Source organism: Leucopleurus acutus (assembly GCF_964270905.1).
Source record: "Leucopleurus acutus genome assembly, chromosome: 1".
NCBI lineage: Eukaryota > Metazoa > Chordata > Mammalia > Artiodactyla > Delphinidae > Leucopleurus > Leucopleurus acutus.
The window spans coordinates 150954674-150980547 of NC_139142.1; the positions used below are offsets into that span (position 1 = coordinate 150954674).

The 25874-nt window shown below is 42.6% G+C and overlaps 1 protein-coding gene across 2 annotated transcripts in view; it reads left to right on the top strand.

The window, feature by feature from the left end:
- The window catches only part of GABRA5 (gamma-aminobutyric acid type A receptor subunit alpha5), a gene marked incomplete at its 3' end in the record, with an annotated part of 89001 nt that overhangs the window by 44892 nt on the left and 18235 nt on the right, over positions 1-25874 (top strand). For both annotated transcript variants that reach the window (XM_082846258.1, XM_082846259.1), the window contains exon 6: positions 4197-4279. In XM_082846258.1, coding sequence (XP_082702384.1) covers positions 4197-4279 — 83 coding nt within the window. The remainder of the gene's footprint in view (positions 1-4196; positions 4280-25874) is intronic.

The window sequence follows — 25874 nt, forward strand, 5'->3', positions numbered from 1 at the left end:
ATTAATGGCAAAGCTACTCTAGAATTTGGCTGGGGTTTTTTGCGGTACCCGGGCCTCTCACTGTTGTGGCCTTTCCCATTGCGGAGCACAGGCTCCAGACGCGCAAGCTCAGCGGCCATGGCTCACGGTCCTAGCCGCTCTGCGGCCTGTGGGATCTTCCTGGACCAGGCCACGAACCCGTGTCCCCTGCATCGGCAGGTGGACTCTCAACCACTGCGCCACCAGGGAAGCCCGAATTTGGCTGTCTTAACATCTGAAGCACATGCCACTGCGGGCTGCCCCTGGGCAAGCAGAGGGCTCTCTAGGGAGTTTACATCCAAGTTGAAGCAAACAGCTTAACTCACAAAATGCCCTTTTTCTTACCCTAAAATTAAGATGTTCAAAAATGGGATATTATGTTCCAATAAGTCAATGCCTGAATGTCTTTAGAAACAGAAATTTGACCTTTGGGGAAAAAAAGCAGGATCATTGGATCTACCAGTAATTCAGTAAGTTTTTCCATAGGCATATTCCTTAACCTTTTGAGAAAAGTAAGGGTTTCTAGGAGGTGACCTGGCTGGCTCCTTTGAGCTCTGACAGTCCACATTCCATGGAGTGCTCTGATCTCAATTCTGTGTGAAGGAGGTTGGTTGTACATCAAAGGACACTGCATTTTAAGAACCCCATGAATGGAAGGGTCCCTCTTATCTAGAGATATTATTTGAGTACTATAAAAGCATAGGCCGTTTTTGAAATGCTTAAAGGATCAAAATTTTAAGTGTTGTTCTCTTACTAAGGTTGAAACATTTGCTATTGGGGAATTTATCTGAATAATACATTCACTCCTTAGAGGAGAGACACTATCATAGATGAAGTATATTTTTCTGATGTTTGGAATTCAAATTCTAAAGAGATCTATTAAAATGGGGGAACAATCTGTGAGGCTCTAATGTTAGCATTTATCAAGATGGTAATTGTAGAATTACCTTTTTTATGTTTTCACTGGAATTATTTTTTTCTTCAAAAGGGTTTTCTTTTTACATCCAGCTAAATTCTGTCCACCTGTCTCTACCCACCCTCTCTCCTCCTGCTGTATGCTAAAAGCAGACTCCTTGGTGTACATTCCTTGCTATCGTTAAATGTTGTCAGTGCAGTGGTTTTGGCCTAGACCTCAGGACCAAACAGCTAGAATAAAACAAGACACCAAATGCTGAGAACACAGTGACAGAAAAGATGGCTCCTCACCTCTCTTATAAACACACGGTGTTGGCCAAGAAAGAGGAGTACGTGAGGAAAAGGAGGAAAAGCCAGGAGTGGGCAGAGTGCCAGAGGTGGGAGGTCAAGTCTCCCTGAGGGGTCTACTCTGACAAGTAAGGGCAAGGAACAGGAATGCAGGTGGCAGTGCCTCCAGTGGCCCCGGGGATCAAATCAGAGACCCAGCACCAAGCAGGGGGGAGAGGAGTTAACTGTGATTCACCACATTGTCAAGAATTCAGCCAACAGATCTGGCTTCAAGGCAACCTCCAGACCCAGTGGGCCATAGAGTGTTTTCTGGGGGACAGAAGCCCAGTTATGTGAGCTCCAAGACATGGCAGTGTCTGGAGAGAAGATTCTGCCATGGAAGGACCATCTCCACGTCACCCTGCTGGTGGGAGTCCAGCCCATAGTTGTTGATATTATTGGGGGCAACTTGAAGACTGCAGCACTGGGTCTGCTGGTTGAAGTCTGCTGTGCATACAGCAGGGCTTGGACAGTCAGGACCACCTGAAGCACCCTGCCCCCCCTCACACTGTTCCCACTGGCTGAGCCCAGCATCTTCCTTACACCAAGGCCATCAACTGTTGGAGCAGAGGCCGTAGACCAGCACTGAGATGCACTTTTCTAATTGGAAGCGTTCTCTGTTCTCCCACATCACCATTTCTTCATGTGCTTACTTTCACATTTATTGCTTTGTACCTGGCACTATAGCTTTATATATACTTTTTATTTCCCTACTATAAATTTGCTTCTCAAAGAAATTCTAGATTTACTGAGTCATTGTGATTTTATTCTCTAGAACATATTTGACTCACTTAAGTTTTCTGCCCCACTATTGCTTTGTTTAACAAATGGCTTAAGTTTACTAACAAGATAAAGTAACACTATTTTCCTTTATGTTGTCCTTCTCACAGGCTGTGGTTTTTAAGTCCTGTTTTCTTAATTCTAATAAGTAAATATTCCTTTACCTTCCCCATTTTGTAGTCTCTAATAATAATCCTTTTACATAGTTTATGCTTGAAGATGTCCACACATATACAGATATATGCATATGTATATTACACATACACACATCTGCATGCTAGAATTAAATATTTTACCTTTCAAAGTCATGATTATGCAGAGATTTTAAAGATGTGGGAAATGCCCCTTCTCTAATGTTAGGTAAACAGAAGACTGAATTTTGTAAACCAAGAACAGAAAGAAAACATCTGTAGCTGTGAAGAAATCTGGACAAAGTGTACCAGGTGAAATTATAAGTGAAATGATATGTATTTGTAATTTTCTTCTTTATAACTTTTCTGTATTTTCCATACTCTTTTACGAACATAGGTGGCATATAATTTTAGATATCATCTCCCCACCTGAATATGAGACTTTTGTGGTATATTCTCATCCATGTGCACTCACACCCTCTGGAACTCAGTCCATTTTGGGGAGAGTGGTACCCCCAGGCAGAGGCAGCAGATTTCCTCTCCATGATGGGCACATACCTTCCTTCCACTGACACGTTTTAGCTCCATTCAGAGAATACATGAATTGACTACTCCATCTGCAATCGTCAAGTGTGAATTACATGCCCAATTTAATAGCAAAAAAGTTAAGCTATCTTAAAAGAAGGAAGAAGTAAAGGCAAAAATGATTGTGTTTACATTTTTATTCTCACCCCAGGCACATGGGCAAGATCCAGACAATATAACAAAATAGAATTGTAACATCTGTTTAAAGTTGAAAATTGTGCAATTTGATTTCATTTTATGCAATTACATTTCATTTTAAATAATAGAATTAAACACTAAGAACAGAAGACTAACTCATTAAAGAAATTTAGATTTACTACTTAATTAGTAAATCTGTAGGGAAATAAAAGCACCACAGCATGATGACTCCGCAAGTACAAACAGAGTTTTGGGTCACACAGCCTGTGGGGCACGTGCCATTAGGGGCTCTGCATTCTTGTCCGGATCCCTTAATATCCATGCCTCACTTTCATACCTTGACACTGGGGTGATAATAGCAATACATTGTGCTATTCTAATTAGATATGTTAATGCAGGTGAAACACTTAACACAGTCCCTAGCCCAGACAAGCAACTCTTATGATCAGCACTGTTTTAGTCATTGGTGACAGTGGTAGTGGATGGTGGCATTATTATTTGGAAGACCAGACTTGGATTAAAAACAATAAGAAAGTTGCTATCATAACACAATTTTGCTTACTCTGTAGTTTCATGACATCAGCCCAGTACACAATAATTATAACCAGCTTCTGGTCGAAACTTGGACTGTGTATTTATTCCACACTTATATATATATATATTATATATATATATATATTTTATATATATATATATATATATATTTTTTTTTTTGCGGTATGCGGGCCTCTCACTGTTGTGGCCTCTCCCGTTGCGGAGCACAGCCTCCGGACGCGCAGGCCCAGCGGCCATGGCTCACGGGCCCAGCCGCTCCGCGGCATGTGGGATCTTCCCAGACAGGGGCACGAACCCATGTCCCCTGCATCAGCAGGCGGACTCTCAACCACTGCGCCACCAGGGAAGCCCCACACTTATATTTTTGAGCTTATAAATTATTTTAGAACATACATATATTTTCAGCCTTGTCAAGGGAAGTTTTTTTATTACTGTGGGTAAGTGATGGGAGAATAAAAGAATAAATTATCTTTAAAGGCATCTCAAATTGCTTTACAAGCAGTAATGTATGTACAGACACTCACCAAGCCACAGAACTCCTGAGTAGATTTGATTTAAACCTTATTTCTAAATGATATTCATCTACAATGCAATCCTATGTAATTTGTTGGGACAGTTTAGACAGTTTCATAAAAGATAGTAATTAAAATAATGAGTGGAGTGCTTAATATGGCTTTCAAAACGTGGTGTCCAGTAAATAGCCAGAGTCGGTGAGTCATTGAAAGGTCCCCATCTCTTGTTTTTCAGCTTGACCATCTCGGCAGAGTGCCCAATGCAACTTGAAGACTTCCCGATGGATGCTCATGCCTGCCCTCTGAAATTTGGCAGCTGTAAGTTATTTTCACAAGTAAGAATCATGGTTATATTTTGCGGGTTATGTCCCCCAAAGACAGAGAAGCATTTATGTTCTATATGTGAGTAATAATGAGATGAGCTGCAGTCTGCTTGGGAAGTCTGGAGAGTATGGTGGGACACACACCAGGCTGGTTTCCTTGCTTGTAACTGAGAATGCAAGTGGAGGCACTTGCCTGTTAGGGTATGCTCCTCGGGAAGCAGTTCCCTACCCCTAGACCTGCACCAGACAATTCTTTCTTGTCTTCACTTCTCAGATTGCAGGTCACCTCCTCCAACAGCCCTTAATGACCCAATTTCGGTTACCCCCCTGATAACTCCTTCTCACCCCAGGCACATGGGCAAGATCCAGACAATATTACAAAATAGAATTGTAACGTCTGTTTAAAGTTATGATTGCATAATGTTCATATCTGTCTCTGGTAATTTTCTTTGCTTTGAATTCTACTTTACCTGAAATCCATATGGCCACTCTTTCTTTCTTTTGATTAATATTTGAATGATTTATATATTTCCATATGTTTACTCTATCTTCCCAGACTGGGGCACGAACCCATGTCCCCTGCATTGGCAGGCAGACTCTCAACCACTGCGCCACCAGGGAAGCCCTCTTTTCTCTCTTGTTGCTTTCAAGGTTTTTTCTTTGACTTTAGTTTCAGAAGTTTGACTATGATGTGTATTAGTGTGGATTTCTTTGGGTTTACTGATTTGGGATTTACTCCACTTCTTGAATCTATAGATTTTGGTCAAATTTAGGACATTTGACCAGTTATTACTTTGAATACTTTTTCTGCCCCATCCTCTTTCTTTTTTTCTCTCCTGACTCAAATGACATGAATATTAGATCTTTTGTTGTATTCCCACAAGTACTGAGGCTCTTTTCACCTTTTTTTCTATTACATCTGTGTATGGTCACAGGCCCCTCCAGATGGCTGTTCCCTTGTTCTCTGTATATCCCTTGCCTGACCAGTTCCTACTTCACCTACACCCTACTCATATGACTGACCTACATACCTGCCCCAGGCCCCAGCTAATGACTGTTCTAGCTTTAGATAAGAACTCTCCACTCTGCTTATCAAAGAGATGGTGAGGAACAGACCCCTCTGCTGGTTTCCCTGGTAACCAATGAGGTAACCTGATATAATTTCCCCCTATAACTGGCAATCTCTCCTTCCACCCCGGGAGCAAAGACGGCCTCATGTCCTGCCTGCCATCCGCCAAACATGGTGGGGTGTCACTCCAGGACCTTGCTTCAGAGGTGTAAGTTCCCCCATCCATTAAACCATTGATGTTTCTGTCACTGGCTCTTTCTTCAGTCTTAAGGATGGGCAAGTAGAGGACTTGTAGACCTGCAGGGTGCAGCCCAACAATCTGTTTTTCAGATCACTTAATTTTGATTGTTCTATCTTTAATTTTACTGATTCTTTCTTTTATCCCCTTCATCTTTCTGATGAACTCATTTACTGAACTTCTTATTATGGTTATTGTTTTCTTTAATTTTATGTGTCAACTTGACTGGGCCACAGGATGCCCAGATATTTGGTCAAACCTTATTGTAGGCATGCATGTGAGGATATTTTTGGATAAGATTAGCATTTAAATTGGTTGACTGAGTAAAGCAGATTGCCCTCCCTAATGTGGATGGGCCTCGTTCAATCAGTTGAAGACCTGAATAGAACAGAAGGGCTGACCTTCCCATGGGTAAGAGGAAACTCCTCCTGCCCGATTGCCTTGAGCAGGCAATGTTGGTCTTTTCCTTCCATGAAAACCAAAACAGCTCTTCTTGGGTCTCCACCCTAACAATTCTCAGACTGGAACTACACCATCCGTTCTCCTGGGTCTTCAGCTTGCTGATTGCAGATCTTGGGACTTCTCAGCTCCCATTATTGCATGAGACAATGCCTTATAATAAACCATGTATGTATGTGTGTGTGTGTGTCTCTCTCTATATATATATGTATATACGTATATATATGTAAATATATGTATATATGTCTATATATGTCTATATATATAGAGAGAGAGACGCACACACACACACACACATATATGTATATATATCCTATTGTTTCTGTTTCTCTGGAGAACACTGACTAATACAGATTTTGGTTATGAGATGTGGGTGCTACTGTAGCAAATACCTGGAAATGTGGATGTGGCTTTAGAACTGGGTAATGGATAGAGGCTGGAGACTTTTGTGGTGCATGTTAGAAAAAGCCAAGATTGCTATGTAGGGACTGTTGGGTGAAACATGGATGTTAAAGGAGATACTGGTAAGGGCTCAGAAAGAGAAAAGAGAGCTAGAGAGAAACCTTTCTTCTTCTTAGAGAATACCCAAAGAATCATGAACAAAATGCTGGTTGAAACTTGGATGTTAAAGGTCTTCTGGTGAGATCTCAGACAGAAATGTGGGACAGATTATTGGAAAGTGGAGGAAAGCTGCTGCTTGTTATGAACTGGCAAAGCACTTGACTACAATGTGTTCCAGTGTTTTGTGGAAGGTAGACCTTGTGAACAATGAAATTGGTTATTTAGTTGAGAAGATTTCTAAGGAAAGTGCTGGAGGAGTGGCTTGGTTCCTCTTGACAGCTTAATAGTAAAATGTGAAAGGCAAGAGCTGAATTAAAGAAGGAATTGTTAAGACAAAAAATGAAAAAAAAACCAGAACTTAAAGATTTGGAAAATTCTCATACTCATATTGCAAAAAAAGAGGAAGTTTCTTCAGGAGAGAACACCAAATAAAAAGGTTACCCATGGTGTTATTGGCCATCTCAACAGAAGGCAGGTAGAAAGACCCCAAAGGCAATTCAGAGACCATCAGGACTGCCAGTCCCACCCCAGGTGCAGAGTGCACAGGCCCAGGGGGCCAGATGGCCTCCAATTGGGCTTCAAAGGGCAGGGCTAGCAGAGCCCTGGGTGCCACGCCTTGCAGGGCAATGGGCATGAGTCTGCTGCCTCAGAACATTGAACCAAGGAGAATTATTCTCAAGCCTTAAGATCTAACGGAACTCACCCTGCTAGGTTTTGGACTTGCTTGGGACTTGTCACTCCTTATTTCCTTCCACATTCTCCCTTTTGGAACGGGAATGTCTATCCTATACCCATCCCACCATTGTACTTTGGAAGCAAATAACTTGTTTCACAAGTTCACAGCTGGAGAGGAATTTTGCCTCAGGATGAATTGAGTCTAGATGATATTTAGATGAGACTTTTGACCTTAGATGCTAGAGTTGATGCTTGGAATGAGTTAAGACTTTGGGGATAGTGGGATGAAATGAATGTATTTTGCATGTGAGAAGGACATGAATTTTGTGGGGCCAGTGGTAGAACACTATGGACTGAATTATGTACCCCCAAAATTCATATTTTGAAACCCTAATCTCTATTGTTACTGTATTTGAACATAGAGCCTTTGTAATTAAAGTTAATTGAAGTCATAAAGGTAGAACCCTCATCTGATAGGATTGATGCCTTTATAAGCAAAGGAGGAGAGAAATCTCTCTCTGTCTCCGCATGCATGCAATGAAGAAAGGCCATGTGAGAACACAGCGAGAAGGCAGCCCTCTGTAAGCCAAGACAAGAGTCTTCACCAGAAATTGAATCTGCTAACATCTTGATCTTGGACTTTCCAGCCTCCAGAACTGTGAGAAAATAAATTTTGATTGTTTAAGCCAATCAGTCTATGGTATTTTGTTATGGTAGCCCAAGCAGACCAACACAAGTGCTAAAACTTCTCTTTGGTTTTTCTTTCTCTCTTCTGTTTCTTTGCTGAGACTTTCTATTTTTTCACTTGTTTCAGGCATATTTGTAATTGGTTGTTGCAACATCTTATGGTGGCTGCTTCAAAAATTCTTTTTATAAAAAGATTTTTAAAAAGTAATTTTTTAAAAGGTAATTCTGACATCTCTGTCATATTTTCTTTGGCATCTATTGATTTTTTTAAAAATTCAGTTTGATCTTCCTGGTTGTTGTTAGGACACATTTTTTTTATTGGAACCTGGACATTTTGTGTATTATGTTATGACAATCTGGATTTTATTGAAACCTTCTGTTTTAGCTAGATTTTTAAAACCACTGCTCTGGCAGGGAAAGGTGCAGCACAGCCTCATTACTGCCAGGTGGGCTTCCCTTCAGCCTCCACTGACACAGGGGTGACTGGGCTCTTGCTCCTGCTGGGTGGACGCGGGACTCCGAGCTCTGTGCAGGTCTTCACTGACACCATGTGGGGGAGGGTGGGCTTGGGGTGGCAGGAGTCTGAGCCTCCACTAAACTTCCTGTGATGCAGCCCCAGCAAGGAGCAGGAGGACATGCTCCTACTGATTAGGGTGGGAGTCCAGGCTCCCCACTTGGCCTCTAGCCCACTACAGAGAATTGGCATCAGTGCTGCCCAGCAAGGATGAAAGCCCTGCTCCCTCGTGTTGGACCTTTGCTGATACCTGCTGAGTGTGAAAGCCTAGGCTCTCCACTCTCTTTGCTGGCCTGGGGTGGGGTAGGGCAACATCTTTTCGGTGGTATTTGACTGGAGTCGGGTGATATTTTCTGTCTTTATAGGCTGACCCTTTCCTGCTCCTTTCATGTGGTGTCCAGAGTTAATAGTTGTTACCTACTAACAGCAACTCAGCCGTTACTGGCAAGGAACTTCCTTCGATTCTGAGGGTTTCCTTTTATATTGCTTCTATAATTCCAAAGGGATTTGGGGGATTAGGAGAAATAAGTATGTGTGATGAGCCAAAAATTAAGTTGGATGGGAATAATTCATTTTTTTCAAACTATGATCTTCAAACGCCATGGAGAGATAAAACATACATTTATTTTGGGGAAGTAGTGTAATGGAAAGGGACTCTCACTAGGATTTATTTAAACCATTTACTACCATCGGATAGCTGTGCACATCAGTAGTTGGGACAAAGCCTTCAAAAGATCCCTAGGACACCTCACTTGGGAATCACTGATTCATGTCTCTAAGAGGAAAATGAGTTGTGTAACTTAAAATTATGCTATTCTTTGTACCTGAAAATTATGCTCTTCATTTGATCAAAGGTAAAAACACTAAAAGTCAAAGATTGTTATTTTCTCATCATTAGTTAAATAAATTCAAGTCAATGTGATATTCAGATTTAATGGCAATGGTGTGCAGGGCAGGAGCACAAAAGCAATTTTTGGTGAAAAATAGTATGTGAGCTTTTAACCCTTCTTCATATCATCTCATATTCAACAACTCACCAGCTGCAGTTATATCATTTATCATATTCAAAGCTAAAATATGCATCTGATAGGATCTTTTCATTTCAACATTCAACCAAACAAAACAAGATCAATTTATATATATATATATGTATATATATATACATATATAAATTTATTCATTTCTTGAACTCCATAGAGAGACAAAACCAATATAACCATTTCTTCAACTCAGTAGAGATATTGAACTCTCATGCCAAATTTCTTTTTATCTGCCTGATATTTGAAGACTGGTTTGAAATAGATGAGATCGCTTATTTATATTTGCTCTTATTATCTTTACTATGATATACAAGGCAGTTTAAAAGATTTTCCTGATATATCATGTTTGCATACAATTGATCAAGAGCTAGAAAACTGCATAAACTTCACCTTTCCTCAGCTTGTATGGTTTCAGCTCAGGACTTAATAGGTTTAAGAGAAGAAATGCTATTCAATGAAGTGTTTTTCTTACTTGTCTTTCATTTTTTGGATTTACTAAAAATAGCTGCTTGGCCAAGTAGTTCACTTCTACCATCAGCATCAGAGTCTGCAGAGGCTAAATGTGATAGTATAATGAGTTTCAAATTACCCAATCCAACAGTTCTCTGCTATTAGGAGACAAAGCAATGCAAACAGTCATCATTATTCTAACGAGCCACATGCTCTGGCTTCTCTAATGCAGAGCTGGATTAACAGACATTTCTGTTATTGCTATCTCCTCTCTCAAGAATTCAAACAGTTGTTGAAATTAGCCCTGGCTTATAGATGGTTACTTCCCAGTACATAAGGAAATTCCTTAAATATAATGGCATGGCTTACATTTGGAAGCAAATGCTTAAACAAATCAAGACCATTTAGAAAAGAAAAAAAAAACAATTTTTTTGTTAATTTTATTTGTGAAATGGTGCCTTAAGTATTAGATTAAGTCATGAGAAAACATCTGGATTCATGAAAATATATTCTATATTAGACATGGACACTGTTTTGGTGGATCTCCAGTAGAGAGAATTTCAGACCGTCGGGGGTAGATGTCATGGCAGTAACCTGTCAGTGCATTCAGACATGTGGGATTACAACTCCGCTCCTGCCTTGGTCATGCCCAATACGGAGAGACTCAGCTCACCTGTTGGTGGTCTAGAGCGCAGGTTTTGGAGTGCCTGATGTGAGATCTTAGAAATACATTGAAGTTTTGTCTGTGTTGTGCGTTAGTTACCCTTGATTACTATCAGCTATGTCGGGTGTGCTCTGCCCTCAGCACTCTGCTAGGTGCAGTGAGAAAAAGAAGCTTGACCGGTGCTCAAGGAGCTGATGATGGACATGTTAGATAATCGGGTTAAAACCCTTGTGAAACTGAAGGCCATTTGGGGAACCTACTCATGGGGGTCATATTTTGAACTGAGCCTGGAAGGATTTGGATAGAAGAAGGCATAATGGAAATAAGGACAAAACACAAATGACAGGTGATCAGTTAGTGGAGGACACCCTTTGGGGAAGTGACAGGACAGTGTTACAACCCAGATAGGAAGGGCCTTAATTCCCAAAGTGTAAAAGTAGTAGGCAGAGCAGTGATGTTGTGGAGTAAGGGATGTGCTGAAATCACTAGTTTGGAAGTGAAACCAAGCACTTGGAATGCCATGAGGCAGTAGAAGTGATGAGAGCTGAGAGCAGGGTGATGGCTGGTGTGACAAGTGGATTTTGAGATGGACTCTGGGCGTGTGTATAAGAGTCAAAGATGGCATCATGATTTTAAGACCAGGTGACTTGGAAAATACTATTTTCTATGAGAAATTGGAAGTAATTGGAAGGAGCTGCTGATTTGAATGTATAAAAAGCTAATCAGTTTATGAGAGTGTAAGAAAGTGCGTGGAGGGATTTCCTCCTCATACTCCCGGCCTTTGACCTGCCTCTCACTCTTCTTCACAAAGGAAGCAGCTTTTCTGCTGGGAGGGTGACAGTCCTTTGTCCTTCTTTCCTGATTTGGTCCCATTTAAGTCTATAGACACAGAGAGCACGCTCTCTTGACTCTCCCTCAGACCAGCCAGGACAGTGACCCCAAGTAATTTTACAAGGACCTGACTGTGGGGTGGTGATGGGCCATGTGACTAGCAAATCTCAGGCTTCCAGTGTCGCTTCCTGGGTAACAGGGCAGCAGTGTTATCTGTTCATCTCCATCTGCAGAGAGCTGCACTCACTTCCCAGTTGATTCTGGGCAAGGAAAGTGGCCTGGCAAAGCCCCACTCATCTAATTGTTACCTGCTTAATTGAAAGCAGGGATATTGGCTGTGCAATAGGCCATTAGAAATAACGTAACCACAGACATTTATATTTTACAAATTTTCTAATTTAGATTATGGAATCAATGTGTCAGGTATTGACTTGGTTTTCAGCTCAAGAGACTGAGACTCGGTACCATTGAAGATGGGCAGGTCACGCAGGTGATGGGTGGTGAGGTCACCTGGGGAAGGTACTCAGCCCGTTCGCACCTCCAGTTTTAGAAGAGGGAGGAAGGCTGAGGACATGGGTGTCAGAGAACTCAAATCATGTACGTTTTGCAAATCACCAAAATTCCAATTACATCCTAACCTGCATTTCTTCTAACGCCAAAGGCAGTGAATGCACAGAGTAAAAGAGGTTTCCTCACTGGTTACTGGCAGTTCCTGGGTGTCCAAGCAGCCTGTCAGATAAGACTAACCAGTGGTCCTCACACACTGGGTTTGCTTTTGACAGACAATTAGAAAGTGAATTCATGTAGAAAGATCTTCTCATAAGACTGGATTTGACACCAAGCAAAACTTCTTTCCAACCTATGGCTATGTTTCTTACAGCTACTATTTATTTATAACTGTGTGTCAGGCATGTGCTAAATACTTGACATTCATGAATACACTTTACCCTTAAGCACCCCTAGGTGTTTCCCTCAATCTGCAGATGAGGAAGTAGAGCTTTGAGTGTAAAGAGGTTGTCGAAGATCATCCCATAGTGAAGGTCAGACATGTTTCTCTCGTAGTTAGGCAAAAACTCATCACTTCTAAAAGGCCTTGGAAATAAGGGGTTGATGTGCCATTGTGGCCTTTTATTCAGGATTTGCAGTGCCAGAAGTGGACAGACAGGAAGTGTCAACCCAGGGACAGAGCTGCTCTGAAAGCAGTGATGAATTCCCAAGTTAGTTGTGGATGAAAATGTTTCAAACCTTCTTGCCTGGCTCCGCTGATGTGTGGTTGGAGAAAGGCAAGCATTATGTTTCTGGAGCTCTAAATCATGACAGATGATGGCAACGTGGCAAACTTGATGGCCTTCTTTACTGTCGTCCCCAGGTAAGAGATGGGCTGCCACACCTCTGACACACAGAGAAGAATTTAGTATTGCTAAACGCCCAAGCAGAAAGGCACATGAGTGCCTCATTTATTCCCATCCTTAATTTGATGGCAGAGCAGAACTCACGGTGTTGAACTGACGTGCCGGAGGCCACGCTGCCTCTCGTTGCTGCTGTTATCAATGCCATTAACATCGTCAATATCAATAGGCCATTTAATATTTACAGTTTGAAAAACCAGAGGATATGAATTATTAATATACATTGTAGGTGACATTCATACATCACTCTGTGATTTCAAGTAACTTTTATCTAGTTATAATTATTATTTTATTGGGTCCTTATTGTAAGATAAGTATTATTATCCACCCCCACCCCACCCCCCACCAACAATGGAGAAAGAGGCTTGGAGGACTGGTGCCCAGCGAGCCTGCAGGTAACAGAGCCAACCTCTCCCAGCCACTGATCCCTGCAGGACAGACACGCTTCCCTGGTCAGTGTGCCTCTTAGCCCCAGAGCTCAAGGACAGCCACCCCCAGTCCCACTGAGGAGAGTGATGCCCAGCCTGCAGTCAGGACCGTGTCCCCAGCAGTCCAGTCAGCACGCCCACCTCTGTGCCTCCACCACCCCACAGGTCCCACCTGCATCCCCACATTCTCAGTCGACGTCCCTCCAGGCCACCCGAGGGGTCACCTGCCCAAATGCCTCATTCGTCCCGAATGTCCTCCCTCTTCAGTGTGTTGCCAGCTCTTTGCCCTCTTTTCCGTCTTCCTTGAGGATGCTGGGCACTGAGTAGGTAGCTCCATGGGGGAGGGGGGGGGAGAGGGGAAGCATAGTTTTCTGTGCTCCGTACTCTTTTTATTTTTTTCTATTTCTTTTTTTATTGAGGTATAATTGACATATAACATTATTTCAGGTGTACAACATAATGAATTTTTTTAACATAGTTTTACATCTTTATTGGAGTATAATTGCTTTACAATGGTGTGTTAGTCTCTGCATTATAACAAAGTGAATCAGTTATACATATACATATGTTCCCATATGTCTTCCCTCTTGTGTCTCCCTCCCTCCCACCCTCCCTATCCCACCCCTCTAGGTGGTCACAAAGCACCGAGTTGATCTCCCTGTGTTATGCGGCTGCTTCCCTCTAGCTATCTATTTTACGTTTGGTAGTGTATATATATCCGTGCCACTCTCTCACTTTGTCACAGCTTACCCATCCCCCTCACAATATCCTCAAGTCCATTCTCTAGTAGGTCTGCCCTACTAGATATTTATTCCCATCTTGCCCCTAGGTTCTTCATGACCATTTTCTTTTTCTTTTTAGATTCCATATATATGTGTTAGCATATGGCATTTCTCGTTTTCTTTCTGACTTACTTCACTCTGTATGACAGACTCTAGGTCCATCCACCTCACTACAAATAACTAGATTTCGTTTCTTTTTATGGCTGAGTAATATCCCATTGTATATATGTGCCACATCTCCTTTATCCATTCATCCGATGATGGACACTTAGGTTGTTTCCATCTCCTGGCTATTGTAAATAGAGCGGCAATGAACATTTTGGTACATGACTCTATTTCAATTATGGTTTTCTCAGGGTATACGCCCAGTAGTGGGATTGCTGGGTCATATGGTAGTTCTATTTATAGTTTTTTAAGGAACCTCCATACTGTTCTCCATAGTGGCTGTACCAATTCACATTCCCACCAGCAGTGCAAGAGTGTTCTTTTCTCCACACCCTCTCCAGCATTTATCATTTCTAGATTTTTTGATGATGACCATTCTGACCGGTGTGAGATGATATCTCATTGTACTTTTGATTTGCATTTCTCTAATGATTAATGATGTTGAGCATTCTTTCATGTGTTTGTTGGCAGTCTGTGTATCTTCTTTGGAGAAATGTCTATTTAGGTTTTCTGCCCATTTTTGGATTGGCTTGTTTGTTTTTATGTTATTGAGCTGCATGAGCTTCTTTTAAATTTTGGAGATTAATCCTTTGTCAGTTGCTTCATTTGCAAATATTTTCTCCCATTCTGAGGGTTGTCTTTTGGTCTTGTTTTGGTTTCCTTTGCTTTGCAAAAGCTTTGAAGTTTCATTACATCCCATTTGTTTATTTTTGTTTTTATTTCCATTTCTCCAAGAGTTGGGTCAAATAGGATCTTGCTGTGATTTATATCATAGACTGTTCTGCCTATGTTTAACTCTAAGAGTTTGATAGTGTCTGGCCTTACATTTAGGTCTTTAATCCATTTTGAGTTTATTTTTGTGTATGGTGTTAGGAAGTGATCTATTCTCATTCTTTTAAATGTAGCTGTCCAGTTTTCCCAGCACCACTTATTGAAGAGGCTGTCTTTTTTCCACTGTACATTCCTGCCTCCTTTATCAAAGATAAGGTGACCATATGTGCGTGGGTTTATCTCTAGGCTTTCTATCCTGTTCCATTGATCTATCTTTCTGTTTTTGTGCCACTACCATACTGTCTTGATTACTGTAGCTTTTTAGTACAGTGTGAAGTCAGGGAGCCTGATTCCTCCAGCTCTGTTTTTCGTTCTCAATATTGCTTTGGCTATTCGGGGTCTTTTGTGTTTCCATACAAATTGTGAAATTTTTTGTTCTAGTTCTGTGAAAAATGCCAGTGGTAGTTTGATAGGGATTGCATTGAATCTGTACATTGCTTTGGGTAGTAGAGTCATTTTCACAATGTTGATTCTTCCAATCCAAGATCATGGTATATCTCTCCATCTATTTGTATCATCTTTAATTTCTTTCATGAGTGTCTTATAATTTTCTGCATACAGGTCTTTTGTCTCCTTAGGTAGGTTTATTCCTAGATATTTTATTCTTTTTGTTGCAATGGTGAATGGGAGTGTTTTCTTGATTTCACTTTCAGATTTTTCATCATTAGTATATAGGAATGCCAGAGATTTCTGTGCATTAATTTTGTATTCTGCTACTTTACCAAATTCATGATTAGCTCTAGTAGTTTTCTGGTAGCATCTTTAGGATTCTCTATATATACTATCATGTCATCTGCAAACAGTGACAGCTTTACTTCTTCTTTGCCGATTTAGATTCCTTTTATTCCTTTTCTTCTCTGATTGTTGTGGCTAAAACTTCCAAAACTATGTTGAATAAGAGTGGTGAGAGTGGGCAACCTTGTCTTCCTCCTGATCTCAGTGGAAATGCTTTCATTTTTTCACAATTGAGGACGATGTTGGCTGTGGGTTTGTCATATATGGCCTTTATTATGTTGAGAAAAGTTCCCTCTATGCCTACTTTCTGGAGGGTTTGAATGAGTGTTGAATTTTGTCAGAAGCTTTCTCTGCATCTATTGAGATGATCATATGGTTTTAGTCCTTCAATTTGTTAATATGGTGTATCACATTGATTGATTTGCCTATATTGAAGAATCCTTGCATTCCTAGGATAAATCCCACTTGATCATGGTGTATGATCCTTTCAATTGCTGTTGGATTCTGTTTGCAAGTATTTTGTTGAGGATTTTTGCATCTATGTTCATCAGTGATATTGGCCTGTAGTTATATTTCTTTGTGACATCCTTGTCTGGTCTTGGTATCAGAGTGATGGTGGCCTTGTAGAATGAGTTTGGGAGTGTTCCTCCCTCTGCTATATTCTGGAAGAGTTTGAGAAGGATAGGTGTTAACTCTTCTCTAAATGTTTGATAGAATTCGCCTGTGAAGCCATCTGGTCCTGGGCTTTTGTTTGTTGGAAGATTTTTAATCACAGTTTCAATTTCAGTGCTTGTGATTGGTGTGTTCATATTTTCTATTTCTTCCTGATTCAGTCTTGGCAGGTTGTGCATTTCTAAGAATTTTTCTATTTCTTCCTGGTTGTCCATTTTATTGGCATAGAGTTGCTTGTTGTAATCTCTCATGATCTTTTGTATTTCTGCAGTGTCAGTTGTTACTTCTCCTTTTTCATTTCTAATTCTATTGATTTGAGTCTTCTCCCTTTTTTTCTTGATGACTCTGGCTAATGGTTTATCAATTTTGTTTATCTTCTCAAAGAACCAGCTTTTAGTTTTATTGATCTTTGCTATCATTTCCTTAATTTCTTTTTCATTTATTTCTGATCTGATCTTTATGATTTCTTTCCTTCTTCTAACTTTGGGCTTCTTTTGTTCTTCTTTCTCTAATTGCTTTAGGTGCAAAGTTAAGTTGTTTACTCGAGATGTTTCCTGTTTCTTAAGGTAGGATTGTATTGCTGTAGACTTCCCTCTTAGAACTGCTTTTGTTGCATCCCATAGGTTTTGGGTAATCGTGTCTCCATTGTCATTTGTTTCCAGGTATTTTTTTATTTCCTCTTTGATTTCTTCAGTGAACACTTTGTTATTAAGTCGTGTATTGTTTAGCCTCCATGTGTTTGTATTTTTTACAGATCATTTCCTGTAATTGGTATCTAGTCTCATAGCGTTCTGGTCGGAAAAGATACTTGATACAATTTCAATTTTCTTAAATTTACCAAGGCTTGATTTGTGACCCAAGATATTATCTATCCTGGAGAATGTTCCCTGAGCACTTGAGAAAAATGTGTATTCTGTTGTTTTTGGATGGAATGTCCTATAAATATCAACTAAGTCCATCCTGTTTAATGTATCATTTAAAGCTTGTGTTTCCTTATTTATTTTCATTTTGGATGATCTGTCCATGGGTGAAAGTGGGGTGTTAAAGTCCCCTACTATGAATGTGTTACTGTCGATTTCCCCTTTTATGGCTGTTAGTATTTTCCTTATGTACTGAGGTGCTCCTATGTTGGGTGCATAAATATTTACAATTGTTATATCTTCTTCTTGGATCGATCCCTTGATCATTATGTAGTGTCCTTCTTTGTCTCTTCTAAGAGTCTTTATTTTAAAGTCTATTTTGTCTGATTTGAGAATTGCTACTCCAGCTGTCTTTTGGTTTCCATTTGCATGGAATATCTTTTTCCATCTCCTCACTTTCAGTCTGTATGTGTCTCTAGGTCTGAAGTGGGTCTCTTGTAGACAGCATATATATGGGTCTTGTTTTTGTATCCATTCAGCCAATCTGTGTCTTTTGGTGGGAGCATTTAATCCATTTACATTTAAGGTAATTATCGATTTGTATGTTCCTATTCCCATTTTCTTAATTGTTTTGGGTTTGTTACTGTAGGTCTTTTCCTTCTCTTGTGTTTCTTGCCTAGAGAAGATCCTTCAGCCTTTGTTGTAAAGCTGGTTTGGTGGCACTGAACTCTCTCAGCTTTTACTTGTCTGTAAAGGTTTTAATTTCTCCATCAAATCTGAATGAGATCCTTGCTGGTTAGAGTAATCTTGGTTGTAAGTTTTTCTCTTTTATCAATTTAAATATGTCCTGCCAGTCCCTTCTGGCTTGCAGTTTCTGCTGAAAGATCAACTGTTAACCTTATGGGGATTCCCTTGTGTGTTATTTGCTGTTTTTCACTTGCTGCTTTTAATGTGTTTTCTTTGTATTTAATTTTTGACAGTTTGATTAATTTGTGTCTTGGTGTGTTTCTCCTTGGATTTATCCTGTATGGGATCTCTGTGCTCCCTGGATTTGATTAACTATTTCCTTTCCCATATTAGGGAAGTTTTCAACTATAATCTCTTCAAATATTTTCTCAGTCCCTTTCTTTTGCTCTTCTTATGGAACCCCTATAATTCGAATGTTGGTGCATTTAATGTTGTCCCAGAGGTCTCTGAGACTGTCCTCCGTTGTTTTCATTCTTTTTTCTTTATTCTGCTCTGCAGTAGTAATATCCACTATTTTATCTTCCAGGTCATTTATCCGTTCTTCTGCCTCAGTTATTCTGCTATTGATCCCTTCTAGAGCACTTTTAATTTCATTTATTGTGTTGTTCATCATTGCTTGTTTCTTCTTTAGTTCTTCTAGGTCCTTGTTAAATGTTTTTTGCATTTTTTCTATTCTATTTCCAAGATTTTGGATCATCTTTACTATCATTATTCTGAATTCTTTTTCAGGTAGACTACCTATTTCCTCTTCATTTGTTAGGTCTGGTGGGTTTTTATCTTACTCCTTCATTTGCTGTGTGGTTTTTTGTCTTCTCATTTTGCTTATCTTACTGTGTTTGGGGTCTCCTTTTTGCAGGATGCAAGTTCATATTTCCCATTGTTTTTGGTGTCTGTCCCCAGTGGCTAAAGTTGATTCAGTGGGTTGTGTAGGCTTCCTGGTGGAGGGGACTAGTGCCTGTGTTCTGGTGGATGAGGCTGGATCTTGTCTATCTGGTGGGCAGGTCCACATCTGGTGGTGTGTTTTGGGGTTTCTGTGGACTTATTTTAGGCATACTCTTTGCTAATGGGTGGGGTTGTGTTCCTGTCTTGCTAGTTGTTTGGCATAGGGTGTCCAGCACTGTAGCTTGCTGGTCGTTGACTGAAGCTTGGTGTTGGTGTTGAGATTGATATCTCTGGGAGATTTTTGCTGTTTGATATTACGTGGAGCTGGGAGGTCTCTTGTGGACCAATGTCCTGAAGTTGGCTCTCCCACCTAAGAGGCACAGTACTGACTCCTGGCTGCAGCAACAAGAGCCTTTCATCCACGCGGCTCAGTTAAAAGGGAGAAAAAGTCGAAAGAAAGAAAGAAAGAGGATAAAAGAAAATAAAATAAAGTAAGATAAAATAAAATGATTAAAATAAAAATATTTATTAAGAAAAAATAATTTTTTTAAATAAAAACAAAACAAAACAAAAAAAACGGATGGATAGAACCCAAGGACAAATGGTGAAAGCAAAGCTATACAGACAAAATCTCACACAGAAGCATACACATACACACTCTCAAGAAGAGGGAAAGGGGAAAAAATAATAAATCTTGCTCTCAAAGTCCACCTCCTCAATTTGGGATGATTGGTTGTCTATTCAGGTATTCCACAGATGCATGGTACATCAAGTTGATTGTGGAGATTTAATCCGCTGCTCCTGAGGGTGCTGGGAGAGATTCCCCTTTCTCTTCTTTGTTCGCACAGCTCCCGGGGCTCAGCTTTGGATTTGGCCCCGCCTGTGCGTGTAGGTCGCCAGAGAGCGTCTGTTCTTCGCTCAGACAGGACGGAGTTAAAGGAGCCGCTGATTCTGGGCCTCTGGCTCACTCAGGCCAGGGGGAGGGAGGGGCACAATGAGGAATGAGCCTGCGGCGGCAGCGGCCAGCGTGACGTTGCACCAGCCTGAGGTGCGCTGTGCATTCTCCTGGGGAAGTTGTCCCTGGATCCCAGGACCCTGGCAGTGGCGGGCTGCACAGGCTCCCCGTAAGGGAGGTATGGATAGTGACCTGTGCTCACACACAGGTTTCTTAGTGGCGGCAGCAGCAGCCTTAGCGTCTCATGCCCGTCTCTGGGGTCCGCGCTGTTAGCCGCAGCTCGTGCCAGTCTCTGGAGCTCCTTTAAGCAGCACTCTTAATCCCCTCTCCTCGTGCACCAGGAAACAAAGAGAGAAGAAAAAGTCTCTTGCCTCTTCGGCAGCTCCAGACCTTTTCCTGGACTCCCTCCCGGCTAGCCGTGGTGAACTAACCCCTTCAGGCTGTGTTCACGCAACCAACCCCAGTCCTCTCCCTGCTCTCCAACCGAAGCCCGAGCCTCAGCTCGCAGCCCCGCCCGCCCTGGCGGGTGAGCAGACAAGCCTCTCAGGCTGTTGAGTGCCGGTTGGCACCGATCCTCTGTGCGGGAATCTCTCCGCTTTGCCCTCTGCACCCCTGTTGTTGTGCTCTCCTCCGCGGCTCCGAAGCTTCCCCCCTCCGCCACCTGCAGTCTCCGCCCGCGAAGGGGCCTCCTAGTGTGTGGAAACCTTTCCTCCTTCACAGCTCCCTCCCACTGGTGCAGGTCCCGTCCTTATTCTTATGTCTCTGTTTATTCTTTTTTCTTTTGCCCTACCCAGGTACGTGGGGAGTTTCTTGCCTTTTGGGAGGTCTGAGGTCTTCTGCCAGCGTTCAGTAGGTGTTCTGTAGGAGTTGTTCCACGTGTAGATGTATTTCTGATGTATCTGTGGGGAGGAAGGTGATCTCTGCGTCTTACTCTTCCCCCATCTTCCCCTGGCCTCCCCCGTACTCTCTTTAGATACATGTCTGCGCTCCCAGTCTTTTCTGACTCTCAGAACTGCCCTGGTCACTGAGACCTATTGTCCCAAGGTTTGAGCTTCTTTTTCTTTTTGAGTTTTGGGATTCACCTTTTCCAACCCACTCACATCTTCCAGGGGTTATGGGGGCCCCCTTAACTCTTTTGGCCAGGGTACAGACTCACAGCCCACGTGTGGATTGGGACTGGAGTGGGGGTTGTTAGTGGGACATTGGCATCCCTCCTCACTGCAAATGTAGCCGGGAAGGGGGAGGCCAGCTTCACAGTGCAGCGGCTCTGCCTGCTATGAGGCAGAGGAGCTGGGGGAAGATGCAGGACAGTGGCACAGGACAACAGGAGCACAAGCTGCCTTAGCCAGTCTGGGGACTGCCAGGAGATGCTGCCTCATCACCATGTACCGTCCACTCCATACTCACAGCCCCAGCTAGAATCCAGTGTGGCCACTCTGCTCAAGTCCATGTCTCAGTACCACGGCCCTTCAATATTCAGGGTCCTGTAGCATCTAAATAATAGGAAGATAGAAATCTCATGTCTTTTATGGGGAACTCAGGGCACCATCCAAGTCTCAGCATATGCCTGGTGGTGTCTGTGACCAGACACTTAGAAAGCAGCTTGCCAGGGTGGAGCACATCGTCAGGCCTCACCTCCCTCATCCCCAGCCATGTTCCCCCAGTAGAGAAGGGACATTATGGCAGAATGCACTGTGTTGAGTAGCTCCAGTGCTGTCCGTGTGAAATCAACACTTCTGTAATACCTGAAACTTGGAAATGGAAGGTCATGCTAATTTTAAAAAAATGTGACAAGAACAGTCAACCTCCACCTGCTGTGTAAGTCAAGTATAGCATCCATGTTATTCCATTGACTGCTGTAGCTGGTCTACTCTATTTACGTCCTTCTATTTCATGTCTTACTAATATGCAGATGAACATTGGAATCATGTCATTAATTCTCAGGGTTCTGACCACCCCCTCGCCGAGCAGCCTTCTCATAAGTTGGGATCCCATATGGCTTTGCTCAGAGACAGGTTACACTGGTTATTGGAACCATGTTGAGTAACACACATCTGGAGGGAGAATGTCTAGCACAAGAAAGAAAGTGATACAACTTCACTGAAAGATATTTCAACCTAGAAGACTACTTTGTGTTGCTCTCAGCTCATACATTAGCAGTCAGAAATGCTCTGTGACTGAGAATGCCTGGGGTGCTCATCTGGGCCCATACTACCCATGGCGGCCCCTCAGACATTCCCTGACCAGAGGCAACGCTGAGGCTGGACTGGCCTCTGTGGTTCCTATGACAATTGCAAGGCATTCTCAGCAACAACCACCAGGGAACTTTGAAAAAACAAGGCTTATTACTCAGAGCTCTCAGAGGGTACGCAGCACGCCCAGGGCCACACAGCACTGTCACGGGTAAGGGAGAGAGAAAGAGCGCAGACCCAGGGCTCTACCCTTATTGGGGTCCAGGGTGGGGTGCTTAGGGTTTCACCAGTTCAATCTTTATTGGCAAATTTAAAACATAAGAACAGGAATTAGGCACTCTAACTAGGGAGAAGTGGGGTCATCAAATGACCAGTTATCTAGGTCACCTTGGGCTTTCTAGAAGGGGAACTGCATGGGTGGACCTGCCCTTTATCTAGTAGTGTAGCTGGGAACATGCCTATGTGAGGTGGATGCCTTTTAAATAGTTGCCTCGGCAATGGAAAGCTTAATGCCAGGCACTTACATTACAATCAAAAAGGCTTACTGTCAGGCACTTTCACTCCAAAGACCTAAATACATATCAAGTCTGTGATAAAAAGACTCAATACCATAAGATGTCATGTGTCCCCAATCTGTAATCTATAGATCCAATTCATGTCCAACATAAATTTCATCAGAGTATTTTTGGGAAAGCCTGATGAGCGGATTCTAACATGTATATGGATGAGCAGAGGACCAAGAACAGCCAGGGCCCCATGAAGAAGAAAAGCTGGCACCTCGCCCTTCCAGCTATTCTTGTCTAGAATTCTAAAGTCTGCGTAGTTAAGACAGGGGAGATTGAAGTTGGAGTAGAAAAAAGGAGCAGAACAGAGAATCCCGCAAGAGAGAGCCCATGCCTGATGGAGACCTTACTTGTCAGAACAGGCCCTGCAAGTACGTGGGTGGGAGGGACAGCTTAATGATTTCGGTGGCAGCACCAAAAACCACATGGAGAAGATCTGATTGGATACTTATGTAGGAAAATATATACAGAAGTCAACTGTCTGTGATCAAGGCCCTAATGGTTAAAGATGGAGCATTCCAGCTTTGATACTACCTGTGTAACATCAGGAAGGCCTCCGAAATAAGATGCAGAAAGATTAAAAGGTTGATAAATTTGACTAACTTAACATACCATTTATCAAAAAATTTTTTAAAAAATGAACAAAGTGAAATAGCCACAAACTTGAAGAAGATATTTGCAACACATGGAGCAAAAAAAATATGTATATCAGAATATATTTGAAAACATGAATCAAATGGGTAAAAAACACAAAACAGATTTCACAAAGAAAACATAGGCAAGGCAAAAAAAGCCCCTTTGTTTAGTGATGTCTGCCCAGAAGGTAAAACTACAAAGCAAACAATGCAATGATTATCATAAAGTTCAGAATACCGCCTGTGGGGAGAAAGTGAGCCTTTGGTGAGGCGTGCGCGGAGGGCCTAGAAAGTTCTGACGTTTTCCTCTGTGTTAAGCTCAATGTTTGCTACATACATGCTTGTTTTATTATTTTCCAAGTGTTACGTATACTCTTTTGCACATAAAGCAAGAATAAGGAAATGATGTGCACTAGCAAAGAAACTCCCACACTTAGTGGGAACACGGCTCATTACTAACGTGACCTCTTCTGGCTCCTTCTGTGGAGACCTCATCACGCGTGTAGTCCTGCTTGTCTGCCTCAGCAGTGGCCACACCAGGAGCCCATTCGCAGTGCCGGGCACCAGCCCTGCCTGGTGGAGTCCCGGAGCCTGCTGTCCTGCCTAGGGATGCCTTCCCTGCCAGCCCATCCCATCTCCTGAGACGTCTGCAGAGGCCTCCCTGTGAGGGTACATGGGTTCTGTTCCATCTGGAGTTGGCGTCAGGCTGCGAGCCAAGCACACAGCCTTGTCCAGAAGGCATTGGGTGCTGTGTGTGGCAGCTGGGAAGATGCACAGGTTTGTACTACAGAGGCGGGTGTGCAGGTTTACCTTCAGGGCCCTCAAGAGCCATGGGGAACACTTGAGCTCCCCTGTTCCTTAAAGCCAACTGCTCCTCTGGAAGTGCTCTTGCTGAGGTGAACAGATGCCACGAGGCTCCAAGGCCACTTCTCAGCTGTCCTCTGAAGCCTGTGACACAAGCCCCTGCGAAGCACACTCCCCATGTCCTCCCACTGCAGCGGCCGCTGCTCCAGTGGCTCTGCAGCTCCCTCCTCACCTTCCCAACCTCTAGGCCCTGCAGCGCCCTCCCCTCCACCAACATTCACTCTGCAGGTGACCCTGTCACCAGCCCCTGCTTCAAGTGACATCTGTGTGCCGATGCCTCAAGAAGTCACATCCTCACCAGGGACCAATCCCATGAACTCCTGACTTGTGTGGCCCACTGTCTGCTCAGCATCCCGAGGAGACCTCTCATAGGCCTCTCAACTCTGAAATGTCAGCACCTGAATGCTGCTGTTTCCTCAGAAGCTGGGTTGTTCCAGAATCTTTGCCATCCTAGAGTGCAAATGAGCCATCCAGATGCCTGGTTTGGTCACCCTCTTCCTCTCACAGCTCACATCTGATTTGTTAGCTGATTGGATGACCCTTTCCTTTAAAATGTATCCCTATTTTCTCCTCTTTTTACCACTTCCAGCCACTATCATCTTTCACCTGAATTATTTTAATATTGCCCTAAGCACTCTCCTGTTTCTGTTCTTTCCCCCCCTGCATTCTAGTCTCCTGTTTCAGCCAGATGGGTCCTTTTACAGCATGAACTAGGCTATGTCACTTACTTGCTTATCCCCGCCCTGCCTTCCTGGCTAGCTCTGAGTAAAAGGCAAAGGCCTTAAATAGCCTTGAGGCAACGTTTATCTAGTCTTTTCCTCTGCCCTCTGCTGTCTACCCTGTCCAGCCACACTGCCCACCTGCCTTCTCCTCAGGCATTGTAGGCACACTCTTGCCCCAGGACATGTGCACCTGCAGTGCCCTTTTCTGGGATACATGTCCTTCTGACAACCATGTGGCAGGCTCCTGCACAGCCCTTGGGTCTCTTAAGTTATGCCTTCCCAGATTACCTTATTTAAAATAGCACCTCTTTCCTCTTCATAGCTTATATTTCTCCATAGCACTTACTACCACCTCACATGTAACATGTCTTATGTATATTTGTCTCCTTCCTCTGGGAGAGAGTCTTCTGTTTATCAGTCCATCTACCTGTTCCAGTTTTCTACTGCCATGACAAATTATCACAAACTTAGCAATTTAACTGAAGCAACACGTTTATTAAGTAACCTTATTGTAGTGATCATTTTGCAATATGTATCAATACATATATAAAATCATGATGCTGTACACTTTAAACTTATACAATGATACATGTTAATTATATCTCAATAATCAAAAACGTGTATTATCTTACAGTTCTGTAGGTCAGAATACAGTGGATTTGCCTAGTGTTTCAGCTCTGGGTCTCCCACGGCCAGAATCATGGTGTCAGCAGGGCTGCTTTCCCTTCTGGAGGCTCTGGGGGCAAATCCACATCCAGCCTCTCTCAGGCTGTTGGCAGGATTCAGTTCCATGGGTTATAGGTTGAGGTCCCTGTCTCCTGCTGACTGTCACCTGAGGGAGTCATTCTTGCCTTCTATGGGCTGCCCACATACCTTGGCTCATGGCCCCTTCCTCCACCTTCAAAACCAGCAATGGCAGTCGAGTCCTTTCTTTCTGCTTCGAATCTCTCTGAGCTGGGT